This window comes from Cricetulus griseus, chromosome 4 (genome assembly GCF_003668045.3).
Source record: "Cricetulus griseus strain 17A/GY chromosome 4, alternate assembly CriGri-PICRH-1.0, whole genome shotgun sequence".
Classification (NCBI taxonomy): domain Eukaryota; kingdom Metazoa; phylum Chordata; class Mammalia; order Rodentia; family Cricetidae; genus Cricetulus; species Cricetulus griseus.
This window is the reverse complement of record NC_048597.1, coordinates 87,910,227-87,934,974: the sequence shown is the minus strand read 5'-3', so window position 1 is coordinate 87,934,974 and position 24,748 is coordinate 87,910,227. Positions and strand designations below refer to the sequence as shown.

The window sequence follows — 24,748 nt, the reverse complement described above, 5'->3', positions numbered from 1 at the left end:
TTACAATAAAGGATCTTCTGGAGGCATCACCATCCCCGACTTCAAGCTCTACTATAGAGCCATAGTTCTGAAAACAGCTTGGTATTGGCACAAAAATAGACTGATAGACCAATGGAATCGAATTGAAAACCCTGATACCGACCCACATACCTATGGATACCTTATTTTTGACAAAGGTGCTAAATCTATACAATGGAAAAAAGACAGCATCTTCAACAAATGGTGCTGGTACAATTGGATTTGGACATGCAGAAAATTACAGATAGATCCATACCTGTCACCATGCACAAAACTTAAGTGCAAATGGATCAAAGATCTCAGCATAAATCCAGTCACACTGAATCTTCTAGAAGAGAAAGTGGGAACTACCCTTGAACAAATTGGCACAGGAGACCACTTCCTGAACATTACGCCAGAAGCACAGACATTGAGGTCTGCAATTAATAAATGGGACCTCCTGAAACTGAGAAGCTTCTGCAAGGCAAAGGAAACAGTCAGTAGGATAAAACGACCACCCACAGAATGGGAAAAGATCTTCACCGATCCCACATCTGACAGAGGACTGATTTCCAAAATATATAAGGAGCTCAAGAAGCTAGCCACCAAAACACCAAACAACAAAATTAAAAAGTGGGGTGCAGAACCAAATAGGGAATTCTCAACCGAGGAATCTGAAATGGCTGAAAGACACTTAAAAAAGTGCTCAAAATCATTGGCCATCAGAGAAATGCAAGTCAAAACAACTCTGAGATACCATCTCATGCCTTTCAGAATGGCTAAAATAAAAAACACCAATGACAATCTATGCTGGAGAGGATGTGGAGAAAAAGGAACACTCCTCCATTGCTGGTGGGAGTGCGATCTTGTAAGACCACTCTGGAAATCAGTATGGCGGTTGCTCAGAAAAATGGGAATCAGTGTACCTCAAGATCCAGCCATTCCTCTCTTGGGTATATACCCAAATAGGGCATGTACTTACAACAAGGACATATGTTCAACCATGTTCATAGCAGCATTGTTTGTAATAGCCAGAACCTGGAAACAACCTAGATGCCCCTCTATTGAAGAATGGATTGAGAAAATGTGGTACATTTATACAATGGAGTACTACTCAGCAGAAAAAAGCAATGGAATCTTGAAATTCGCAGGCAAATGGATGGAACTAGAGGAAACCATCCTGAGTGAGGTAACCCAGTCACAAAAAGACAAGCAAGGTATGTACTCACTGATATATGAATTTTAGACATAGAACAAAAGACTACCAGTATATAATGCTCTTCACCAAAGAAACTAGGAAACATGAAGGACTCTAAGTGTTAAATGGTCCCCAGGAATGGAAGTGGCATGAACTCCCGAACTAATTGGGGGCATGAGGGTGGGGGGGAAGGAGCTGCTACAATAAGAGCAAGAGAAGAGGAGAAGAGGAGAGGAAATGGAGGGGCAGAAACATTGAGTTGGGGGAAGAATAGAGGAAAGAGAGCAAGATGAGAGATACGATATCAGAGGGAGCCACTGTAGGCCCGAGAAGGGATCAGGAACCAGGGAGATCTCCAGAGACCTACAAGGATGACACGATCTGACAATCCAGGCAATGGTGGAGAGGATAACCTAAAAACCCTCCCCCTAAAATGAGATTGATGACTTCTCTTTATGCCATCCTAGAGCCCTCACCCAGTGGCTGATGGAAACAGAGACAGACATCCACAGATATACAATGAGCCGAAATCGGGAATTTAGTTGAAGAGAGGGAGGAATGAAGAACGAAGGGGTCTGTACTAGGATGGAGAAACCCACAGGAACTGTTGGCCTGAACAAGGGAGAGCACATCGACCCCAGATGCTGTCCAGGAGGCCTGTACAAGACTGATCCAGACCCCAGAACATGGATGTCAATAAGGAGGCCTCTGCACTCCAGGGAGCCTCTGGTGGTGGATTAGTATTTTTCCCTGGTGCAAGAAGGGACTTTGAGAGCCCATCCCACGTGAAGGGTTACACTCTGGCCCTGGACACATGGGGAAGGTCCCAGGACAGCATAGGAAGACTTGGTGGACTTTGCTGAGCTCCCGTTGAGGGCCCTACCCTGCCTGGGGAGTAGTGGGTGGATGGGGTTGGGGGGGTGGGCTGGGGGTGGGGGAGAAAGTTTGGGGGTGAGAGGAGGGAGAGGGAGAAGGGACTTGAAATAAGCTTGTTCCCTAACTAGAACTAATAAAATAAAATTAAATTAAAAAAAAAAAAAGAATAGCAGTGAGAGAAGACTGTTCTCCTTTGGTCCTTTGTGGGGCTTGTATCCCTCTGGAGAAAAAACCACAATGATTGGCACTGCTCCAGTGCTAAACATCTCAAATCACTTTCTTTTCACCAGTTAAGTATTCCTATCTTCACATAAACAAACCTTAAGGTACCTGTTTCTTTCCAGTCACCACAGGTGGTTGATTACTGAGGACAGTCATTGTAAAGTGAGAACCTTTTAAATAAAGGAATAGTAAAAAGTTAAAAAAAAAAGACAGGTCAATGAAAGTACAAGAAGCCTACAAAACGTCAAATAGAGTGGACCAAAAAGAAAGTCCCCTTGTCACATAATAATTAAAACACCAAACATGCAGAATAAAAAAAAATATTAAGAGCAGCAAGAGAAAAAGGCCAAGTAATGTATAAAGGGAAACCTATCAGAATTACACCATTCTTCTCTATGGAATCTCTGAAAGCCAGAAGGACCAGGATAGATGTTCTACCAACCCTGAGAGAACATGGATGCCAGCCCCCACTACTATACCCATGAAAGATTTCAATCACTATAAATGGAGAAAACAAGATATTCCACAACAAAACCCGATTTAAACAATATGTAACCACGAACCCAGTCCTATAGAATGTACTGGAAGGAAAGGAAAACTCCAACCTAAGGAAATTAACTACACTCGCATAAACATAGGCAATAGATAATCCCACTCTATAAAAACACAAAATAAAAGTTAGGGTAAATCCGCATACAATACCAAAACATACAATACCAACAACAAACCAAAAACAAACAAAAATAAACACTCAATGGACCTTAATTTCCCTCAAAATTAATGGTCTTAACTCGCCTATAAAAAGACACAGGCTAACAGATTGGATACGAAGACAGAATCCATCCTTCTGCTGCATACAAGAAACACACCTCGAATTCAAAGACAGACATTACCTCAGAGTAAAGGCTTGGGGTAAGATACTCCAATGAAATGGATCCAAGAAACGAGTTGGGGTAGCTATCCTAGTATCTAACAAGATAGACTTCAAACTAAAATCAATCAAAAGAGATGTAGAACGTCATTTCATATTCCTCACAGGAAAAATCCATCAGGAAGAAGTCTCCATTCTAAACATCTATGCCACAAATACAAAGGCACCAACATTCATAAAAGAAACATTATTAAAACTCAAATCACAAATAAGGCCTAACAGTTATAGTGGGAGGCTTCAACACCCCACTCTCACCACCTGACAGAACCACCAGACAGAAACTTAACAAAGAGACAAAGAAACTAACAGAAATTATGACCCAATTTGGATTAACAGACATTTATAGAACTTTCTATCCAAACACAAAAGAATATACTTTCTTTTCAGCATCACCTGGAACCTTCTCAAAAATTGACCACATTCTCGGCAACATAGCAACTCTCAACAGGTACAAAAAATTGGAATAATCCCCTGTGTTTTATCAGACCACCATGCTTTAAAGTTAGAAATCAAAAACAAAACAAAGTGCAATAAACCTACCAACTCATGGGAATTGAACAACATGCAATTGCACCATTCCTGTGACAAGGAAGAAATAAAGAAAGAAATGAAAGACTTCCTAGAATTCAATGAAAATGTTGACACAAGATGCCCAAACTTATGGGACACTTTGAAAGCAGTACTGAGGAAAGTTGATAGCTCTAAGTGCTCACATGAAGAAACTAGAAAATAGCCACACCAGAGAGGTGACATCACAGCTGAAAGCTCTAGAAAAAATGGAAGAAAATACACCTTGGAGTAGCAGATGCCAGGAAATAATCAAACTGATGGCAGAAATCAATAAAGCTGAAACAAAGAAAACAATTCAAAGAATCAATATAACAAAGTGTTGGTTCTTCGAGAAAATCAATAAGATAGACAAACCGTTATCCAAACTAATGAAAAGGCAGAGAGAGAACATGCAAATTAACAAAATCAAAAATGAAAAGGGGGACATAACAATGGACACTGAGGAAATCCAGAGAATATTCAGGTCATACTTTGAAAACTTGTACTCCACAAAATTAGAAAATTTAAAAGAAATAGGCAATTTTCTGAACAGTTATCACTTATTAAAATTGAATCAAGAACAGATAAGCAACTTAAACAGACCTATAACCTCTAAGGAAATTGAAGCAAACATCAAAAGTCTCCCAAGCAAAAAAAAAAATGCACAGGACCAGATGGATTCACTGCAGAATTCTACCAGAAGTTCAAAAGAAGAGCTAATACCAATACTCCTCAAGTTGTTCCACACAATAGAAGCAGAAGGGACATTGCCAAACTGTTTATGAGGCTACAATAACCTTGACACCTAAGCCACACAAAGACACAGCTAACAAAGAGAACTACAGACCAATATCCCTCATGAACTTTGATGCAAAAATTCTCAATAAAATCCTGGCAAATACAATCCAAGAACACATCAGAGAAATCATCCATCATTATCAAGTAGGCTTCATCCCAGCTATGTAAGGATGGTTCAACATACGAAAATCCATCAATGTAATCTACCATATAAACAGACTGAAAAAAAGCACATGATCATCTCACTAGATGCTGAAACAGTCTTTGACAAAATCCAACACCTCTTCATGACAAAGGTCTTCGAGAATCAGGAATAACAGGAACATACCTCAGCATAATAAAAACAATATACAGCAAGCCAACAGCCAACATCAAATTAAATAGAGAGAAACTGGATCCAATTCTTCTAACATCGGGGACAAGACAAGGCTGTCCACTCTCTCCATACCTCTTCAATATTATCCTTGAAGTCATAGCTAGAGCAATAAGACAACAAAAGAAGATCAAGGGAATACAAATCAGAAACGAAGAAGCCAGAGTCTCACTATTTGCAGATGATATGATAGTCTACATTAGTGACCCGAAAAACTCTACCAGGGAACTCCTATAGCTGATAAACACCTTCAGCAAAGTGGCAGGATACAAGAATAACTTAAAAAATTCATAGCCCTACTATATACAGATGACACATTGGTGGAGAAAGAAATCAGAGAAGCATCACCCTTTACAATTGCCACAAACAACATAAAATACCTTGGGGTAACACTAAGCAAAAGTGTGAAAGACCTGTACAATAAGAATTTTGAGTCTCTAAAGAAAGAAATTAAAGAAGATACCAGAAAATGGGAAGATCTCCCATGCTCTTGGATAGGTAGGATCAACATAGTAAAAATGGCAATCTTGCTAAAAGCAATCTACAGATTCAATGCAATCCCCATCAAAATCCCAACACAATTCTTCACAGACCTTGAAAGGAAAATACTCAACTTTATATGGAGAAAGAAAAGACCCATGATAGCCAAAACAACCCTGTACAATAAAGGAACTACTGGAGCCATCACCATCCCTGACATCAAGCTCTATTACAGAGCTATAGTCCTGAAAACAGCTTGGTACTGGCACAAAAATAGACAGGTAGACCAATGGAATAGAATTGAAAACCCTGATATTAACCCACACACCTATGAACACCTGATTTTTGACAAACAATCTAAATTTATACAATGGAACAAAGAGAACATCTTCGACAGTCTTTTCCTGAGTAAATGAATTCAAGGCTTTTCCTCACTAATTCTTCCATAAGGTTCGCTGTTATCTGCATGTTGCTTAGGTCTTTAATCCATTTCAAATGTTGTGCAGGGTGGTAGCTATGGATCTAGCTGTATTAATCTCCAGAAAACATCCAGTTAGACCATCACCATTTGTTAAAGAAGCTGTCTTCTTTCTCCACTGTGTATTTTTAGTATCCTTATTTTTAAACAAAACAAAAAATGAGGAATCCATAGGTTTGCAGTTTTACATCTGGGTCTTCAATTCAATCATTCATCCAAGTTTCTGTTTCCATGCCAATACAATGCTGTTTTTATTACTCTAGTTCTGTAGCTCACTTTAAGCCCTGGTATAGTGATAACTTAAAAGGTTATTATTTAGCTATCATGGTGTTATTGTGTTTCCCATGTAATTGAAAATTGTCTTTTCAGGATCCTGAAGAAGTATGCTGGAATTTTTATGGGGATCACACTGAATCTGTAGATTGCTATTATTATGGGAACGAATTATACTTTATTAATCCCACTGAAGCATGAGCATGGGAGATGTTTCCAACATTAGCACAGGCATCAAGAACATCAATTAAGAAAAAGGATCATACTAACCTGAAAAGGACATCATCATTCAAAGTGGTAGCCTTCAAACTGGGAAAATATTTTTGCTACTTACACTTCCAGTAAAGGGCTAGTAATGTCAATGTATAAAGAGGTAAAAACAAAACTAAACTAAAAATCTATATGTCAAGAAAACATATACCCAAATGAAACTCAGGTACATATTGAAACAGAGAATTCTCATAAGGAGAAATTCAAATGGCTGAGAAACATTAAAAAATATCACGATCCTTAGCCATCACAAAAATGAAATCAAAACAACTTTGAGATGTCCTCTAACAACAGTCCAAATTGTTAAGATCAATAAAAAGTGCAGTTATCGCTAGTAAGGGTATGTAATATGTTGAAAATTCATAAATGCTGGTAGGAGTATAACCCTGTATAGCCACTATGAAAATCAATGTGGCTATTCCTCAGCTAGTGGAAATTGATATACCTCAAGATCCAGCTATACTACTCTTACGCATACACCAAATGATACTTCATCTTACCACAGAGACATTTGTTCAAACATGTTAACTGCAGTATAGGCAGAAAGTAGAAACAACCTAGAAGCCCATCAACAGAATAATGGATAAAGACAATGGGATATACTGACACAATGGAATATTAGTCATTTTAAAAAAATGAAATCATTGTATTTTTAAAACATTTTGTTCTTTGTCATCTTCCATCTCTTCTTCTGTTCTACTTTCTGAGAAACTTTCTGTAAATGCCCAATGATATATACACTTAAAATTTGTTATAGTATTTTCTAATCCCAAGAGATGCTTGTGTTTTTTAATTTAGGAATTAAGTATACTTTCCTTGTCTCTTAGAGGATATTGTGGTTTTAACATCTTCCCTTTCATTCTTCAACTCTATTTCTTCAGAACTAACTTTAAAAATATTGTTTTGAGGCCAGGTGAGGTGATGCAATCCTTTAATCTCAGCACTTGGGAGGCTGAGGTAGGTGGATGTCTATGAGTTGGAGGCCACTGTGGTCTACATATCAACTCTCAAATTGGTCAAAACTACATATTAAGACCACCTGATGAATCACCCTGCCTTCATCTTAGGCTTGAAAGCTGTCTGATAGTAAAGATTGACCTGATAGACCAGCCTGTCATTCAGCATTTGTCTTCTGCCTGCTAGTTCCCAAATTACCACACAGAGACTTATATTAATAGTAAATGCTCAGAATATAGCTCAAGCTTATTACTAACTAGCTTGTACATTTTAATTTAACCCATATTCCTTATTTATACTCTGCCACATGGTGGCACATTTATTAGCAGGGCATGTTCTTCTCCTACTCCCTCTGCATCTGGCTGGTGACTCCAGATCCTGCCTTTCTCCTTCCCATCATCCTTAGTTTGGTTGCCCCACCTATAATTCCTGCCTGGCTACTGACCAATCAGTGTTTTATTAAACCAATTTGAGTGACAAATCTTTACAGTATTCAAGAGTATTCCACAGCACCAGCCTGTCCACATCTTAACATTAGAATCCATCTTGTTACAAGGTCAAAATAAGTAAATTCCTGTTTTCTGTAACTTGGGTTTGACCATGCCTTGATTTATTTTCTGGAATTTGACACAAGCATACACTATGCCCTAACTTTCACCCTGATAACATGTTCTGCCAAGCTTCTTCATAACCAAAATTTCTCTGAAAATCCGACAACCCATGAAAATCTCCTGGTCTTGCAGGTTTGGGGGCTACAAAAACCTTCTCCTGTGTTCAATGCTATTTTCTCAAACCTCACTTTATAGAAATATCCCTCCCTGTCTGCCAAAAAGTAAAGCTTACAAAATTTGACCAAAGAATTTGGGTAATGGCCTTTACTCTCATTCAGTGGGATTATCAAGACAAACTAGGTTCATTCCTGTTTATGATTAAAGTTCTTTTCTCAAGGATATGGCTATGCCTCACCTGTAACCTTCACTCCAAATGGTTCTCTACTGCCTTCCTGTTCCAGGAATCAACAACTATGTCTTTGTTTCAAAAGTTGTTTGACTATGTTGCAAACCTACTTTTGTTTCAAAAGGTTATTATAACCACCTGTGGTTATGACTACCTTATTATGACCATCTTCCTATGTTCTGTTTTATTTGACTGCCAACCCCATTTGGAACTCCTTTACCCCAGAACTATAAAAAGTTCTTCTCTTCCCCACACCAAATGCTGACCTCTTGAAACTCACTGTAGGGGCAGGCAGCCATTTCTTGCATTAAAAAAGCTTGCTTTAAAAATAAATAAATAAATAATGAAATCATGAAACTTGCAGGTAAATCGATATTCACAGGTAAACTAGGGAAAATCATTCTGAGTGAAGTAACCAAGACTCAAAAGGAAAATACACTATGTATTTGCATATTGTGAATGTTAGTTGTGAAGCTAATGATAAGAAAGTTAAAATATATAAAACAACAGAGGATACATACATACATAATGCGGGCCTGGGGCCTGGGAATGGGGCAGATAGATCTCTTAAGAAAAAGAAAATAGGTAGTTATGAATCCATATATGCTCGAAAGTGAGAGTCAAGTAAAGGTGTGGAGGGAAGAGAGCAATGAGGAAGGTAATATGAGTAGGCATAACTAAATTTAAGGTCATTTAAGTGCTACTATGGAAAGTTACCACAGTAGAAACTTCCTAATTTATGCATATATGACATCAAACTAAATGCAAGGCCCTATTTCTGAAGAAACACACACACAACTCATTGAACATAGAGAAATCTAGCTGGTGTGAACATATAAACTTCACCTATACATGTTAGCAACTTTCATACAGGAAGGTACTCTGCATGCTACCAAAGGAGAAATGTAAGTACCAATCCAGCTACAAAACCTTAAAAGTACACTGGTGTACTACCTTCAAAAGTTAAGCTAGTGAAATGGCTGTGGGTGTAACCAAGCAGTAAAGTCTATTTAAGCCTTCTACACCCGATGGAACTGATACCTGACACTGTTTTCATGACCAAGAATGTAAAACTAGATAGCTTAGGGAAAAAAGCAGGAAAAAAGAAAATACTACTGTTCTACCAAAAATGCAGCAAGAAAAGGACCCCTAATGACATTCTGGTATATTTATAGACAATGACTTTTGTCAGCTTTCATCATTTGTTCTTCCTTCAACAGATGGAAACAAATACAGAGACAAGTACCAACAACATGCAGACAGTGAGAGACCTCAGAATTCTGCACCTTGAATGTAATATCTCCATCAAATTGCCCCTCCAGGCTCAGGTTAATTGAACTAGAACAGCTTCAGCGTCAGAGGGAATGAAGGAGAACAAAGATCAAAGCCTTGTAAATCATTAGTCTTATACATATATGAATCTTCAGAAACTGAGGCAGGAAGCACAAGGCTTGCATGGTTCTGTGCCAAATAGTGTCCTAGAGCTGAAATAAGAAGTGGACACCTGTCCTCATGTCTAACAATAATGACTGTGTGAGGCTGCACATCAGGGTTCTGTGAAATAGCTAATCAAAGAACAGATTGCAGTGATAAAAGAGGGATAATTTAAAGAAACACCTCAAGATATATGCAGAGCAGATAATACTAACAAACATTGTTCAATTGAAAAGGTCTTTGTGTATAATTTAAGGAATCCAATAACCAAAACTTTGGAAGGGTATACATGAGATATATCTGTTTATTTATTTGCTAGGGTATAATTCCATGATTTCTCCTTTCCTTTCATCCTGCAAAGCCTGAATATACAACACCTGCTCTTTTGAAAATTCAGGGAGATATTTTTCATAAATTCTTGTTGCCTATGTAACACATATACATATAGTTTGATTTGTCTTATACTCTATCATAATTATCAATAGTACAAAATGAAATGATATCAAGAGTATTTCTGATAACTAGTATTATAGGAACGAGGAAGAAGTGTAGAGAGGAAGAAGTGTAGAGATAAAGTATTATGAATATTATTTGTTATAAAATGTAGTGGAGGAGGGGCTGTAGCAGAGTGCACTAACAATGCAACACTGTTAACTGCTTGGAAACCTTCATACTGTGGTTGGGTGTGGTGGGAAATGATGGTTTGTATTTGTTTAAGATGTCCGTACTCCTTTCTACATCTAACTAATTATTGCTGTAAGGAGGAGAGAGCAGACCAGGGAGTCAGAATAGACACCCGGTTAGTGTGCTTCTAAATGGGTGACACTGGAAACTGACATCAACACATCATTCTCGAGTGAAAGAATTGGATGAAATATTGTAAGTGTTGCTTTGTGGGCTCCAGCTATGGCCTTTTCTCCCCTGTTCACATTTCCTCCATGTGTCTTCCAAAACAGCAATCCAAAACAAACAAGCTGTGGTGATGTCTGCAACTCAGACTCAGGCTATGGTGTTCTCCAAAGTCACTGTGGACCATGATGAAATCATAGAGGTGGGGAAGAAGGAAGGATGTAAACATGTTTTCCACCACCATAGAGAATGCAGGTGCACAGTCCCAGGACTATGGGATCCCCAGAGCACATGTATGAGAGCTAAATAGTAGCAAGAAAAGTCAGCACATTCAGGGTCACTCTGGTTACAGTTAGAAGAGACTCTCAGCACTCTTATTGTGTTGTCTGGACTTTGCTTCTGTCTATGCCTTTGTCTGGCATGAGAACCATGGGTTATATGCAGCCTGAAGGCCTGATGCAACATCAGGAATAAGCTGTAGCTACTGTTTTCTCTGACACTGTTGCGGTCTGAACCTGTTCTATGAGCTTAGCCAATAATCTCCTTAGCTAAGCATTGTTTCAGGGTGAAGGGCATTGTCTCTGTGTATTTCAGACCCTGCCATGTCCCTTCCTTTACTTCGTCTCTTCCTACTCCTGAAATATTTCTTTACAATAGGGGAAATGATCCATGAGATGTGTTTGGATAAACGGAATCCCACCACCTACATGAATGGTGACATAATCCTAGGTGCATTTATCCCCATTTATGTCACACAAGAATTACAACACCAATTCCTGACACCTTTTAAGGAAAAACCGAATCTTTTTGACGCCATGATGTAAGTACTTGTGTGACTGTGCTGAGAGTGTTCTGGCTACATGAAAGTGCAAGTTCATCTGTGCACATGTAATTCCTTTGAGAATAATGAATTGTATACACAGACATGTGAAAGTCATTGCAAACTTTCCTCCTCCTTTATGCATCAACAGACATTTGTTTTCCTCTTCTTTACTTTTCTAGTCAAGTAGATAGAGAAATGCCAAATGTTGTGTCTGTTCATTTTATGAGTCCATGGTCAGGCTTTAACTTATTTTCACCTATTGACTCTAATGTGCCACTGAGAGGTTCCACCCTTTTCACTAGGGAATCTAAATGTCTTGTCTTTGAACGTCTGTTTCTTTCTACAAAATAGGGAGTTTCTGCTAAATCCCCATGTCTTTAGTATGTATCTTAGTACCTCCTATCCCATGTGTTCTTGCATTGATCTATTTAAAGGATCTCAGAGTTTGGATGCCATGGACATGTTTATTACTTATTTCATTTTTATTGATATTTTAAAGCAGTGTTCTGAAAATTGCATCCATCATGCCTGATATTCTGTCTTCTCATCAGTCAGTTGTGGTGGGTTCACTTTCCACTGTATTTTATTGGCAGTTTTGTGTTTTCCATTCACAACAATTTTACTTGTTCTTCCCCTTCCCAAGCATCTCAATTTCCCTTTAGGATTTATGTTTCTTGGTAATGACTCTTTGACATATATGGCTCCTTTACTTATCCCTCAGCCATTGTTTTCCTATACAGCATTGCATTTTTCCTCAATGCCTAGTCGAATTCTCTTGTTTGTTTCTATCTGCTTTTAGGTCATTTATCTTTATTTTTGAATTACTCAACTAGCATTGGATCTCTTGGAGAATATTAGAGTTCATTTGTTGTTTCATTATGATATTGTGAATGAGTTGCTGTTTTATATTTCCTGTTGTTTGTTTCTATTGTTGCTATCATCTGTGCCATTGTTCATTTGAACGTCTATTCTAGATTAGGGAGATCTTCTACTGAGAAGAGTCTTCTTGAAGGTTCAAAACATTCACTGCTTCGTGAGATTAGGAAACAGACTTCCAGGCATTTAACCAGTATTTTTATTGTAGACTTATGCTCCATAGCCATTGTAAAAACTTGGGGACCCAAAGGATGATACAAGCATAAACATAAAAAATTTTTTTCCTTGTCTCGCTGTCCAGAATATAAAAAAAATGAAAGGAAACTAAAAATTTTGCCCTTTGACTATGAAAATAGTAGGCAGTATTTTACCAAGGCTAGATTAATAGCATATCAGAATGCAACTGATTAATAAGATAAAAATCTGTACCTTTGAAATTTTAAGTCTCATTTCACATAACTTAAATAAATTAAACAGACTTTTGCAGCTTGCACTTACCGACTTTAATTCACTTCCCTAGACCCTCAAAGGTCATGTCAATTTTAAACATTTTTCCATCTAATCTTTTACCAGGAGACATAGATGGTTGCTTGATGGGATCAAAGATTCAAAAGGTGATTGCTTCCGTTTGATTTTCATTTAAATCAATTGTTTGAGATTATGGTTTTCCGTGTAAAGACTGTCAGCAATTAACCCTGTCTGTATGTCTGCCTTCCTCAGCACATGATCTATTAGTTTAGAAAAAAAAGACCTAATTTTCACATATGATATGGACAGACCATTCAGATGAGCCTTGTTGGAAAGATCTGAGTAGGTCTGCCTGCTGCTGCTAAACTTATACTAGTACATCTAGCTAGCAACATTATCAAAGATCTAAGGAGGATAAATCCCACTAGGAAACAGAAACCAAATTGCCTCTATATCAGTTAAAATGACCAAGAGTTCCCTGAAACCTGGGAAGCCAGTCTGGGATCCTGTATGGTGATCTGGATGTCTTTGTTCAGAGCACAAGTTGTCAGTTTTTGGATGTGACATAAGACACCATTAGACTTTGACTGCCACACAGGGTAGCATCAGCCATCAACCATTGAACTCTTGAGATCTGAGCCATATTTCTGTAGAAGAGGAACTTGAGAAACTTACGTACCTTGCCAAGGCAGAGTAGGGTATTCAACCCAACAGTGTCCAAAGTTTTGGCAGGAAACTAGTATTGGGTGAAGCAGTAGTCATCAAGACTACAGTTGTTGTAAGATTCATGTGGAGTCTGTTTCTCCCATCTGATTTGTGGATGGCCTCAGCTGCTGATTCCAGAAGCTTGTAGTTTTGTTTACCAGGGGAAGCATTTTTATTAACTTCCTTAAGTTCCATAGTCAGCAGATCTCTTTGAGGGGCTTCCGGGATATTGTTTAATTCATTAACTATACCTTATGTGTAAAAAACTACTTATTTTCAGTGTCTTGCTTCACACTTTTCCTTGATGATATATATATATATATATATATATATATATATACATATATATATATATATGTATATATATATATATGTATATATATATATATATGCCTAAATTTTGTCTCATTGTAAATGAATTACATTTGTACTCACCATGACTAAAAATATAATTCTGACTACAATAACGAATCTGACCATTGATAGAGTTACTGAACATTAACTTACATGTCTTAATTATTTTCTACTGTTTACAAGTTCGTAGTTTTTATAAGATTAGAATTTTACAAAGGTATCCATGTTTACTTTGAGCCTTACAGCTTTGAATTAAAGATCATTTAGCATCAAAATAAAGTCATAAATCAAAAATACAGTCCATAATGTGTCTGGGAACATTAATTTTGTAATTATTAATAGTGCATTTTATAGAATATCAGTTTCTTATATAACTTAGTTTATTCCAATACATCAAGATTAACATAGTTAGCAAAGACAAAGAAGGTATATGTCTAACTTCATGTCAGTTTGTGGTAGCCTGGATGGACTTTAGGAATTTATATACTTGTTTAACAAACATACCTTAATCATTAAACACACATTGTTCTTTATCTATATTTTCTAGATGCCTAGGGTTGAACACAGTTAGCAGTGACATAACTAATCATGCATGTATCTCTAAATCAGTCTCTGTTATCATGCATAGACTCTTAGCCCCTTAGGAATTATAAACCTTTATCAAACATTTGCTATAATAAGTCTTTTATTCCAGAAATAAGAATCTAATCCAAGTAACATGTACAGTATGCTGTGTCATATATATTTTTCTAAATAAGAGTTGACTCCAAGTGACACATAATCAGGTTGTACATTTTTTAAACTTGTCAAGCCTTTTTGTTAAAAATTTCAACTTGACTGTTTGTAATAGATTTCACCGATTTTTAAATCACATCCAATGAATTTACAAATCCAGAGCTACAGAAAATTTAATAGTCTTAAAATCTTAACATAATTTTTATAATTTATTAAAGTTTGATTGACATAAGTAAGGGAGTAGATTAGCACCTGGGATTTCTACTGGGGAAAGATTGCTTTTTATATATTTTAAACCACACAGTGTTCCATCCTGAGCTATTGTGTTTTGCTTTCCTTCTCACTGTCTTAGAGATTCAGGTGGCCAGCTTCACACAGAACAGATTCAAAAGAAACTTTTAAACAGCATGCTCGGGTATGGAGACGCAGGGCTAAAATCCAACCCCAGAAGCACCTTATTTATAGAGTACAACAGAATAACACAGTATTAATACTACCCACACTGCAAAGATATTTGAATCTTGGTAAAAACTACAGCCAGTGATCACATGAAGCGAATAGAGCATGCAGAAAACACAAAAAGGTTCCAAGAGAACAGGAGCAGGGATCAAAGAAAAAAGGAGATATAAGAGATTTTTTGAGAGTAGAGAGCAGAAAGAGTTTAAAAATAAGTGACTTTGGGATTATGTGCTTGTGATATAGGTGAAATAATTACAATTTATGGGCATTTGATAATCCAGTGTCCATCTTTAGCCACTGAGCTGTCCTGGGGCCAAGCCATTTGCAATAAGACAATTAGGATCAATGGAATCTCTAAGTCAGGGGAAGGAAAAGAGATTGAAGAAGGCACATGAAGAGTATGAAGAGCAAGCTCCCGGAGTAATCAAAGAACATGTTGGAAGAGACAGCAAGGATGAGAGAGAAATGGGTAGATACCTGGTATCCCCAAGAAGACAGAGAGATATGTCAGAGGAAATGTCCCAAATCACAAAGAGCATCAACCCTATTCATGTGATAGGTGCCCAGTAGGGTGAGAGAAGCTGCTTGGTGCATGGGCCAAAAACACTGTAGATAATACATTCACACATCAACACTGAGTGGCTTAAAGACTGTATCTCAAACATTCTCAACTGTTCCAAAACCAGAGAAGTTGAGATAGCAGGAAATAGAGGTCCCAATGTCTAATAAGCAAACATTAATTTAACTATTGATAAAGCAAACAACCCAGTTTAAAACACATGTAACTAAACTGAGAATTCGGAAAAGATAACATAAAAATGGCTGAGAAAGATTATAAAGATGTTCAATCTCCTTACTAATCAGTGAAATACAACTTAAAACTTCACTGAGATATCATCATATACAAGAACATAAACTTCAACAAATGCTGGAATATATGTGAGTCAAGGGGATCACAAACTGCTGTAGGCCCTATGGAAATTAATGTGGAGATACACTAAATTTGTGTAATGATAACAATACTATCATCTACGTCTATTAATCATAGGCATATACCTAATAGACTGCATATCCTACCATAGGAATTTCTTGGTTATTCATGTTTAGTGTTGGTTTATTCACAATAGTCAGACATGGCAACAGCCTAGATGTCTATCAAGTAATGGATGATATTGAACCTGTGGAACATGTTCAAAATTTAATTTTATTCAGCTGAAAACACAAATAGAATTATGAAAGTTACATGCAATGGATGAAGCTGGGATTATCATTCTGAATGAGGTAACCCACACAATAAGAAAAAGCCAAAATCTTTCTGTCATATGCAGATGCTAGATTTGAATTTTCTGGTATCTCTAGTTAACTAGAGTACCCATATAAATCATGAAACTATTAACATGTAATGGATAGGGGATGTCACTAGCAGGAGAATAGAACCCATGTGGTGTGAAGAGTAGAATGGAAATGCTGGAGCAAAAAGAGTTAAGTAGCAAGTGATGGGTGAGCAGAGGAGGGAGTATGTGAAGGAAATACCTAACTTTAGACCTTGGACAAAACGTAATGGAAATGCATTGCTAAAGATGCTTCGTAAATACATTCATTTACAAAGCACTTAAATTGGTTATTTTACAGTTGGGGATAATGCCTCTCCAAAATATCATGTGCCATTGAGCAAAAATCTTAGTTCTAGGTACAAGTTACTTGTTTTAGATTGTTTGTTAATGTTGTTCATATAAACTCAAATGTTAATTCAAGGGTGTTTCACACTTTGTCTTCTAATAGGTTCAGTGTGGCTGGATTTATGTTGAGGTCTTTGATCCATTAGGCCTTAAGTTTTGTGCATGGCGATAGACATGGATCTATCTGCAGTCTTCTACATTCCAGCATCCAGTTATACCAGCACCATTTCTTCTTTATTCCATTGTATAAATTTAGCTTCTTTGTCAGAAATCCTGTGTTCATAGGTGTGTGGGTTAATATCAGGATTTTCAACTAATTCCCAGACTGATAGCTGGGATACCAGCATGGGACAGATCCAGACCCCAGGAACATTGGTTTCTTGAGACCTCGGAAGTCTACAGGACCTCCTGTACTAGATCAGTACTTATCCCGAGCATATGTGTGGACTTAGGGAGCCCATTCCACATAGAGGGATACTCCCTGAGCCAAGACACACTGGGGTGGGCTGAGACCCTATCCCAAAGCATATGATAGACTCTGATGACTCACTATCTAAGGCCTCACCCTCCCTGTTGAGCAAAAAGCATATGTGATAGGTAGGGTTTTATTTGGGGGGAAGTGGTAGGGTAGGAGGGAGGTAGAAGGAACTGGGATTGACACAAAAAACAATCTTGTTTCTAATTCAAATAAAGCATTCTGCAAAAAATTCAAATGTTACAATCTATTTCCAGTGGTTTGGTTATCCTCCAAAATTCATTGGTAGGACCTATTTGATGAGAACATCACCTAATTGAGCCATAGGACATGTAGAAATCAGGTGTGTCTGACTGTATTCCTACCTGCTAGCATCCAAAGTGGATGATAAGGTTGAGGTGCAGATTTGATGAAACTATATTTTAGGCATATAAGACATTAGAAAACAATGAAAATATACGTACTCTGCTAGATGTAGTGGATTAAACTTTAGTAGAAAGGAATATCCCTATCCTCAGTAATTTCAGACTTCCAGCTGTACATATTGATGGAAGTTGGTGGACAGTGTGGAATCTTTTTTTTTTTTTTTTTTTTTTTGGCTGATATTCTTCCTGAGTCTTTATTGGATTAGTGTCTGATGTCCACCAGCTTGTGTTTATAGGAGCCATTTTCCTCCTTTGAACATCAGAGCTCTGTGGCTACATTGATCCATGAATTCTGGGGGTTGGCTAGATTATTTCACTGTCTAGGGCCACCCCAGAATTTACTGCTCTGATTTCTCTTAAGCTGGAGGGATTTTCCATTGTGTCTTAAGACTGGAAAGCCTTATTAGCATGGGAACAGTACACACAATGACAATGGAAAACCTGTTAGGTATTAATCACCAGGCATGGGGGCTGGTGTGGGGCTCTCAAGCAGAACCCAGGAACCTCACATTCTTGGGCTTCCCTGCAATGTTCAACAGATTCATAATTCTATACTTTTAACAACTCCATGGACTAAGGCTCAGAGGTTTCATTCAAACTCCAAGATAATGCTCTGGAGTGAAGCCTTGTTTGTGTATTTCTAGGGCTGGGCTGTCTTTCTTATGTCCTTCCTAGAGATCTTACCTGCCACCGGAATCCTCTGATTCATAATTTTCCTGCTCTCTAAAATCCATGTTATGTTCTATCACTCAGAACTTCTTGAGGAACACACAATACAGTAAAAATACCTTGTGGAATCTTCTTGATTTTAATGTGTTATATTGGTCAATCTTTAAAACTTTTTGTATATTAAAATTTTTATATTATTATTTTTTCTTGTTTACTTAAAAATTACAGACAATAGGTTTTGATCATATCCCCTCCCCTATGTCTCCACATTTAAAAGCCAATTCCATAATTTCCTCTTTTTTCCCTACCTCCAACTATATCCTGTCCCCCCAGCCTTGTTCCTTCCCAAATTCATTATTTTATAATTATTGTTATGAAGAAATATTCACACACACATATATAAACAAAGGTACAAATATAACCACGGAATCAATTGTTTAGTGTTCAGTATTGCTTTGTGTCATTGGAAAAATCTCAGCCCCAGATCAAATTTAAAAAATAGAATTTATTCTGGAGACAAATTTGAGTGTTCATGACCAATGAACACAGACTTAGGTGATCCAAGATTCAATGTTCCCTTGGGGGATGTAATTTCATGATGATCTCATAGCAAAATATAAAGAAAGCTGTAACTCAAATAAATTGGTAGAAACATCAGAGAAGAGGTCCCTGGCAAAATAGGAAAGGCCCAAGATAACATCTGATGTTATTCTTGGCTTTTAGGTTGTTGGAAGCCAGTGTTCTGATAAGTTACGAGATTTGGTTATAAGAGACTACCTCACTTGCAGAGGTGTCCAAGAAATGGCTTTTCAGGCTTCTACAGTCAGCCTAGAATAAGGTAATGAATTTCTAGATCTGCAATCGTCCAATCTTTACCCACCACTGAGTTCTAAATAGCCAGTCTCCACAAATGACTCTTTCCAGGAGTTCTCATGTATGCATTTATATAGAGGTACACATTTATTCATATGCATTCATTTATACACATATGTAAAATTATATAGATGAATGTAATTATATACATGAATGTATTTATTTGCATGTTTACATTTATATATGATTACATTCACATGTATGCATTTAATTCATACATAAAATTATATATGTATGCATTCATATGCATGTTTATATATACATGTGTAAGCATATGGATTCATGTATGAATTTATACCCATATATAAGTTTATATACATGTTTACATGCATACACATATTTTATACACATATGAATTTATGCAATGTACATATTGCTACACATGTGTGTATTTATATACATACATGCATTGATACATATGTACACATATAAACACATGTATATTTATATACATGTCCACTTATGTTGTTGAACACTGGGTATTGGATAATCCCAAGGGAAGACTAATTGTCCCTCCCTCAATGGTTGCTAATTGCCAGTTTTTGAACAACAGATGCTCTCTTAATGTGTCATCTAGCCATAGACCTCATGAAACACAGTGTAACCAAAGGCATTTGTTCCTGCTGCCCAAAGGTCTCTAGTTAGAATCTCTGCTTCAGTAGAACACAGTGGACTTGAGGCCCATGAGTTCTCTTATTGTCTCTAGTGGGGTTGCCAGGCTTTCATCTGCTCTGGGTTTTGAAAGTAGCTCCTGCTGACACCTTCCCCAACCACCAAATGCCATGAGTGAGAAAGTTGAGCCCATCCACCTTCTTGCAAAGTTTCCTTTCCTCTCATTTTAAACACTCTTTTACTGCCTCATGGATTCAGGAGAGTTTCCTCTTTATGTGTTCTGTTTTTACTTACTTTGATTCTTTCACTGTGTTACAAAGGAAAATCTGCTCACTTTTTAAATCTGTAATCTTAAAATAAAAGATCTTCTTTTTTGTTTACTTTTTAAAAATTTTATTAAAGATTTTTAAAATTTTATATCTTTAATTACTTTGCCAATATGTTTTGTGCCTGGTGCTTGCAGAGGCCAAAGGAGGATGTGGGTTCCATCCTAAAACTGTGCTGCACACTATTGAAACACAAAGAGAGGCTGCTGTGACCTGAATCAGAATACTACACAAGAGCTGCAAGTAGGCTTAACCGCTCAGTCATTTCTCAAGTCACAGAAACACTTTTCAAAATGGTTTATTTATTTTATGTCATATGTTTCAGTGCTTACCTTCCTCTATAAGTGTTTTGGCGACATGTGTACCTGGTACCCACATACCTTAGAAGAGAATTTCTTGCCTAAAAATATAGATGGTTCTGAGCCTCCAAGTAGGCACTGGGAATTGATCCCACGTTTACGAAGGAATCAGAGTCCCTAGCTGTTTAGCCATCTGTCCAACTCCCATAGATAAACTTTAACACTAGGTGATAGGCAAATAAAAGTATTATACAATTAAATTTGAGTATATACGAACACCTGATTTTGACAAGAGTCCAAATATATACGATGGAACAAAGAGAACATCTTCAACAAATGGTGCTGGCATAACTGGATGCAAACATTTAGAAGACTGCAGATAGATCCAAGACAGTCCGCCTTCACAAAACTTAAGTCAAAATGGATCAAAGACCTCAACATAAACCTAGGCACACTGAATCTATTAGAAGATAAAGTGTGAAATACCTTGAATTAATTGGTACAGGACACTCGAATTAATTGGTAAAGGACACTACTTGGACATTACACCTGTAGCACAGACACTGAGATCAACAATTAATAAATGGGACCTCCTGAAACTGAGAAGTTTCTGTAAGGCAAAGGACATAGGCACTAAGACAACACATCAGCCCTCAGACTGGGAAAAGATATTCACCAACTCCACATTTGACAGAGGGCTGATCTCCAAAATATACAAAGAAATCAAGAAGCTAGTCTCCAAAACACCAAACAGTCCAATTAAAAATTGGGGTACATAACTAAATAGACAATTCTCAACAGAGGAATCCAAAATGGCTGAAAGACATATAAGAAAGTGTTCAACATCCTTAGCCATCAGGGAAATGCAAATCAAACAACTCTGAGATACCATCTTACTCCTGTCAGAATGGTTAAAATAAAAACCAGCAATGAAAGTTTATGCTGGAAAAGATGTGGAGAAAGGAGGACACTTCTCCACTGCTGGTTGTCAACTTGTACAGCCACTTTGGAAATCAGTATGTCAGCTCCTCAAGAAAATGGGAATCAGTCTACCACAAGATCCAGCAATTCCACTCCTAGGCATATACCCAAAAGAAGCACATTCATACAACAAGGATATCTGTTCAACGATGTTCATAGCAGCACTATTGGTAATAGCCAGAAACTGGAAGCAGTCTAGATGCCCCTCAACTGAAAAATGGTTAGAGAAAATGTGGTGCATTTACACAATGGAGTATTACTCAGCAGTAAGAAGTGATGGAATCCTGAAATTTGCAGGAAAATGGATGGAACTCTAAGAAACCGTTCTGAGCGAGGTAACCCAGTTACAAAAAGAACAACATGATATTTGCTCGCTCATATGTGGATTTTAGACATGAAGTAAGGTGTTGCCAGCCTACAATCCACACTGCCAGAGAAACTAGCAAACAGTGAGGACCCTAAAAGAGACAAACTTTGTACCCTGGTGAAGCGCAAAGGGTCACCATCCCCTGAGCAAATTGAGAACATGGGAAGAGAGGGGGGAGGGAGCTACAAGAATGAGAAGGGAAGAAAAGGAAGGATGCAGAGGTCATGAGGGAGCAGAAATGATGAGTCAGGTGTAGATTAGAAGAAAGGATATGTGATAGGTACGGTTTTTAGCTGGGGGGGGGAGTGTTAGGGGAGGAAAGGAGGGAGAAGGGAACTGGGATTGTCATGTAATTCAATCTTGTTTGTAATTCCAATATAAAATAAAATTTGAGTATAAGATCATTTCAGTACAAAATAAAAGTTTATGAAGTTCTTTTTCACATTCTATAGAAAACATAATTGACTCTTCCTTATCTCAGTGTTTGATGAATAACCCTGTACCATAAGCACCATATGCACCATGTACTCAGCAACCATAGCACACAGACACCTGACACTTCAATCCACACTATGCACTTCCAGAATCCAATACTGAAGTATAAGTGAAACTCTGAGAGTTCCTGAGCCATTCCATGATGTTCCTTAGCTGCCAGGGGCTCACTCACACTAGTCTTACATGTCAGTAAAGAGGTCAGGGCTTAAAATCCTCTAATATCCCGAATTTGTTACGAGTTTCTGACAATAATGCCCTAACTGTGCTCATCATTCTGCCCCTCCTGTTTAGAGGGAAATGGAAAAACTACCAATATTTGCTGACTTTATACTTTGCCATTGAGGAGATCAATAAGGATGCCCATCTGCTTCCCAATGTAACCTTGGGATTCCACCTCTACAATGCCTTTCACACTCACCGCCAAACTTTAGAGGGCCTTCTGATGTGGTTGTCTGAAAGGAGTGAGTTTATTCCTAACTACAAATGCAAAACTCAACACAAAGCTCTTGGAATCATTGCGGGAATCAGGCCTGAATTTTCTGCTGCAATTGGAACTCTTTTGGAACTCTACAAAATTCCACAAGTAAGTTTGTAAAATTTGGATACCCAGTCATGTAGGATACAAAACAAAAGAAAACTGAATTACTTGTTTATTGCCTTTGATTTAAAATAGAAGTGAATGAATTATCTGGATCCTGCTATGATCAATGGTGGAATGAGTGTGGTGAAAACATAAGCAGTAAATACTTGGATTCCTAAGGAGATCACTTAGTAGTATTCATGATTCTATCTTCAATCATTAGCAAGATGTACAATGGTGCTTCATAGATAAGTGCTGCTCACTAGTCATATAACTAACTACACAAGATAGGGTATAATCTTTTCAGTTTATCCAGTATTCAACAATGGACAGATAGAGGAAGAGAGAACCCAGAACATAGAAATAAATTTGGAACAATCCTCATGCCATCACTACTGAAAAATTTTGCAAGGAAAGTATGATACTTCAGGAAAGCAGATCTCTGAGTAGCACTCACAGAGAACATCCACTTAGAGATATCCCCACAATAGGCTCTTACAAAGCAATACTGAGGCAAAGCAACTATCTGTAAGCATCACTACAAACTGAGAAAGCATTAGGTTAGACCCCATGCTTGGTAATTAATCAAGATTAGGAAAACAGATAGTGCAATACTGATTACTATCACTCAGTAAAACAATTCATATATATATATGCATTGCATCCTAAATTAAGAAATCATGATATACATGATTATTTCTGTCTTTCTCACAGACTCGCATTTTACACTAAATGCTAGGTGATGACTTCATTAAATCTATCATTAGGGAAGGATGAGGCAACAATTATTGGTGATGTGCCCCCAGATCCCCATTCCTTGCTCTTTTCCATTTTCCCTCCATTTTTATTTAAATTAGAAGGATTGTTTTACATGTCAATGCCAGTTCCCAATCCCTCCTTTCCTGCCCTGCCCTTCCACTAACACACAGCATTACTGCTCCCCAGGGAGAGTGAGTTATTCTATTGGGGTTGTCTTCAGAGTCTGTCATATCCTTTGGGATGGGGCATAGGTCCTCCTCAATGTGTCTAGGCTGAGGGAATATCCCTCTATTTGAAATGGGCTCCCAACGTCCATTCCTATGCTAGGAATAAGTACTGATATACTCCAAGAGGCCCCATAGATTTCCAAGGCCTCCTAACTGACACCAACATTCTTGGGTTCCAGATCAGTTCCATGCTGGTTTCCCAGTAATCCGTCAGGGGTCCATGTGCTCCCCCTTGTTCAGGCCAGATGTTTATTTGGGATTCACCAGCCAGGACCAACCACTTTGATCTTCATTCCACCCTATCTGTACCTGCGTTCCAGAGTTCAGTTCAGTGTATGGTTCAGATATGGGTGCCTGACTCTGCTTCCATCAGCCACTGGATGAGGACTCTAGTATGGCATATAAAGTAGTCATCAGTATCATTATAGGGGAAGGGCATTTAGGGTAGCCTCTCCACCATTGCCTAGATTGTCACTTGGTATCATCCTTGTAGATCTCCGGAAATCTCCCTAGTGCCAGATTTCTCCTCAGACTTATAATGGCTCCCTCTGTTATGATATCTCTCATCCTGCTCTCCTCTATCCTTCCCCCTATTCAAACTTTCAGCTCCTCCATTTCCTCCTATCCCCTCCTCTTGTCCTCACGTTCTGGCAGCTCCCTCTCCCCTACACTCATGTTTCCAATTAGCTCAGGATTTCCTGCCCTTTCTCATTCTCAGGGGCCCATGCATTTTTCTCTTAGAGTACTTCTTGTTCCCTAGTTCATTTGGTGAAGGGATTGTAGGCTGCTAATCCTTTGCTCTATGTCTGAAATTCATATATGAGTGAGTAATACCATGTTTGTGTTTTTGTGAATGGATTACCTCACTCAGGATGGTTTCTTCTAGTTCCATCCATTTTCCTGTGATTTTCAAGATTCT

The 24,748-nt window shown here is 37.8% G+C and overlaps 1 protein-coding gene across 1 annotated transcript in view; it reads left to right on the top strand.

Moving 5' to 3' along the window:
* Positions 1 to 8,950: 8,950 nt before the first annotated feature.
* Positions 8,951 to 24,748, top strand: part of LOC113830928 (vomeronasal type-2 receptor 116-like) — a 41,389-nt gene continuing 25,591 nt past the window's right edge. Inside the window, exons 1-4 of the mRNA XM_027416052.1 lie at positions 8,951 to 9,017; positions 10,750 to 10,863; positions 11,300 to 11,462; positions 22,555 to 22,851. Of these exons, the coding sequence (XP_027271853.1) occupies positions 8,951 to 9,017; positions 10,750 to 10,863; positions 11,300 to 11,462; positions 22,555 to 22,851 (641 nt within the window). The remainder of the gene's footprint in view (positions 9,018 to 10,749; positions 10,864 to 11,299; positions 11,463 to 22,554; positions 22,852 to 24,748) is intronic.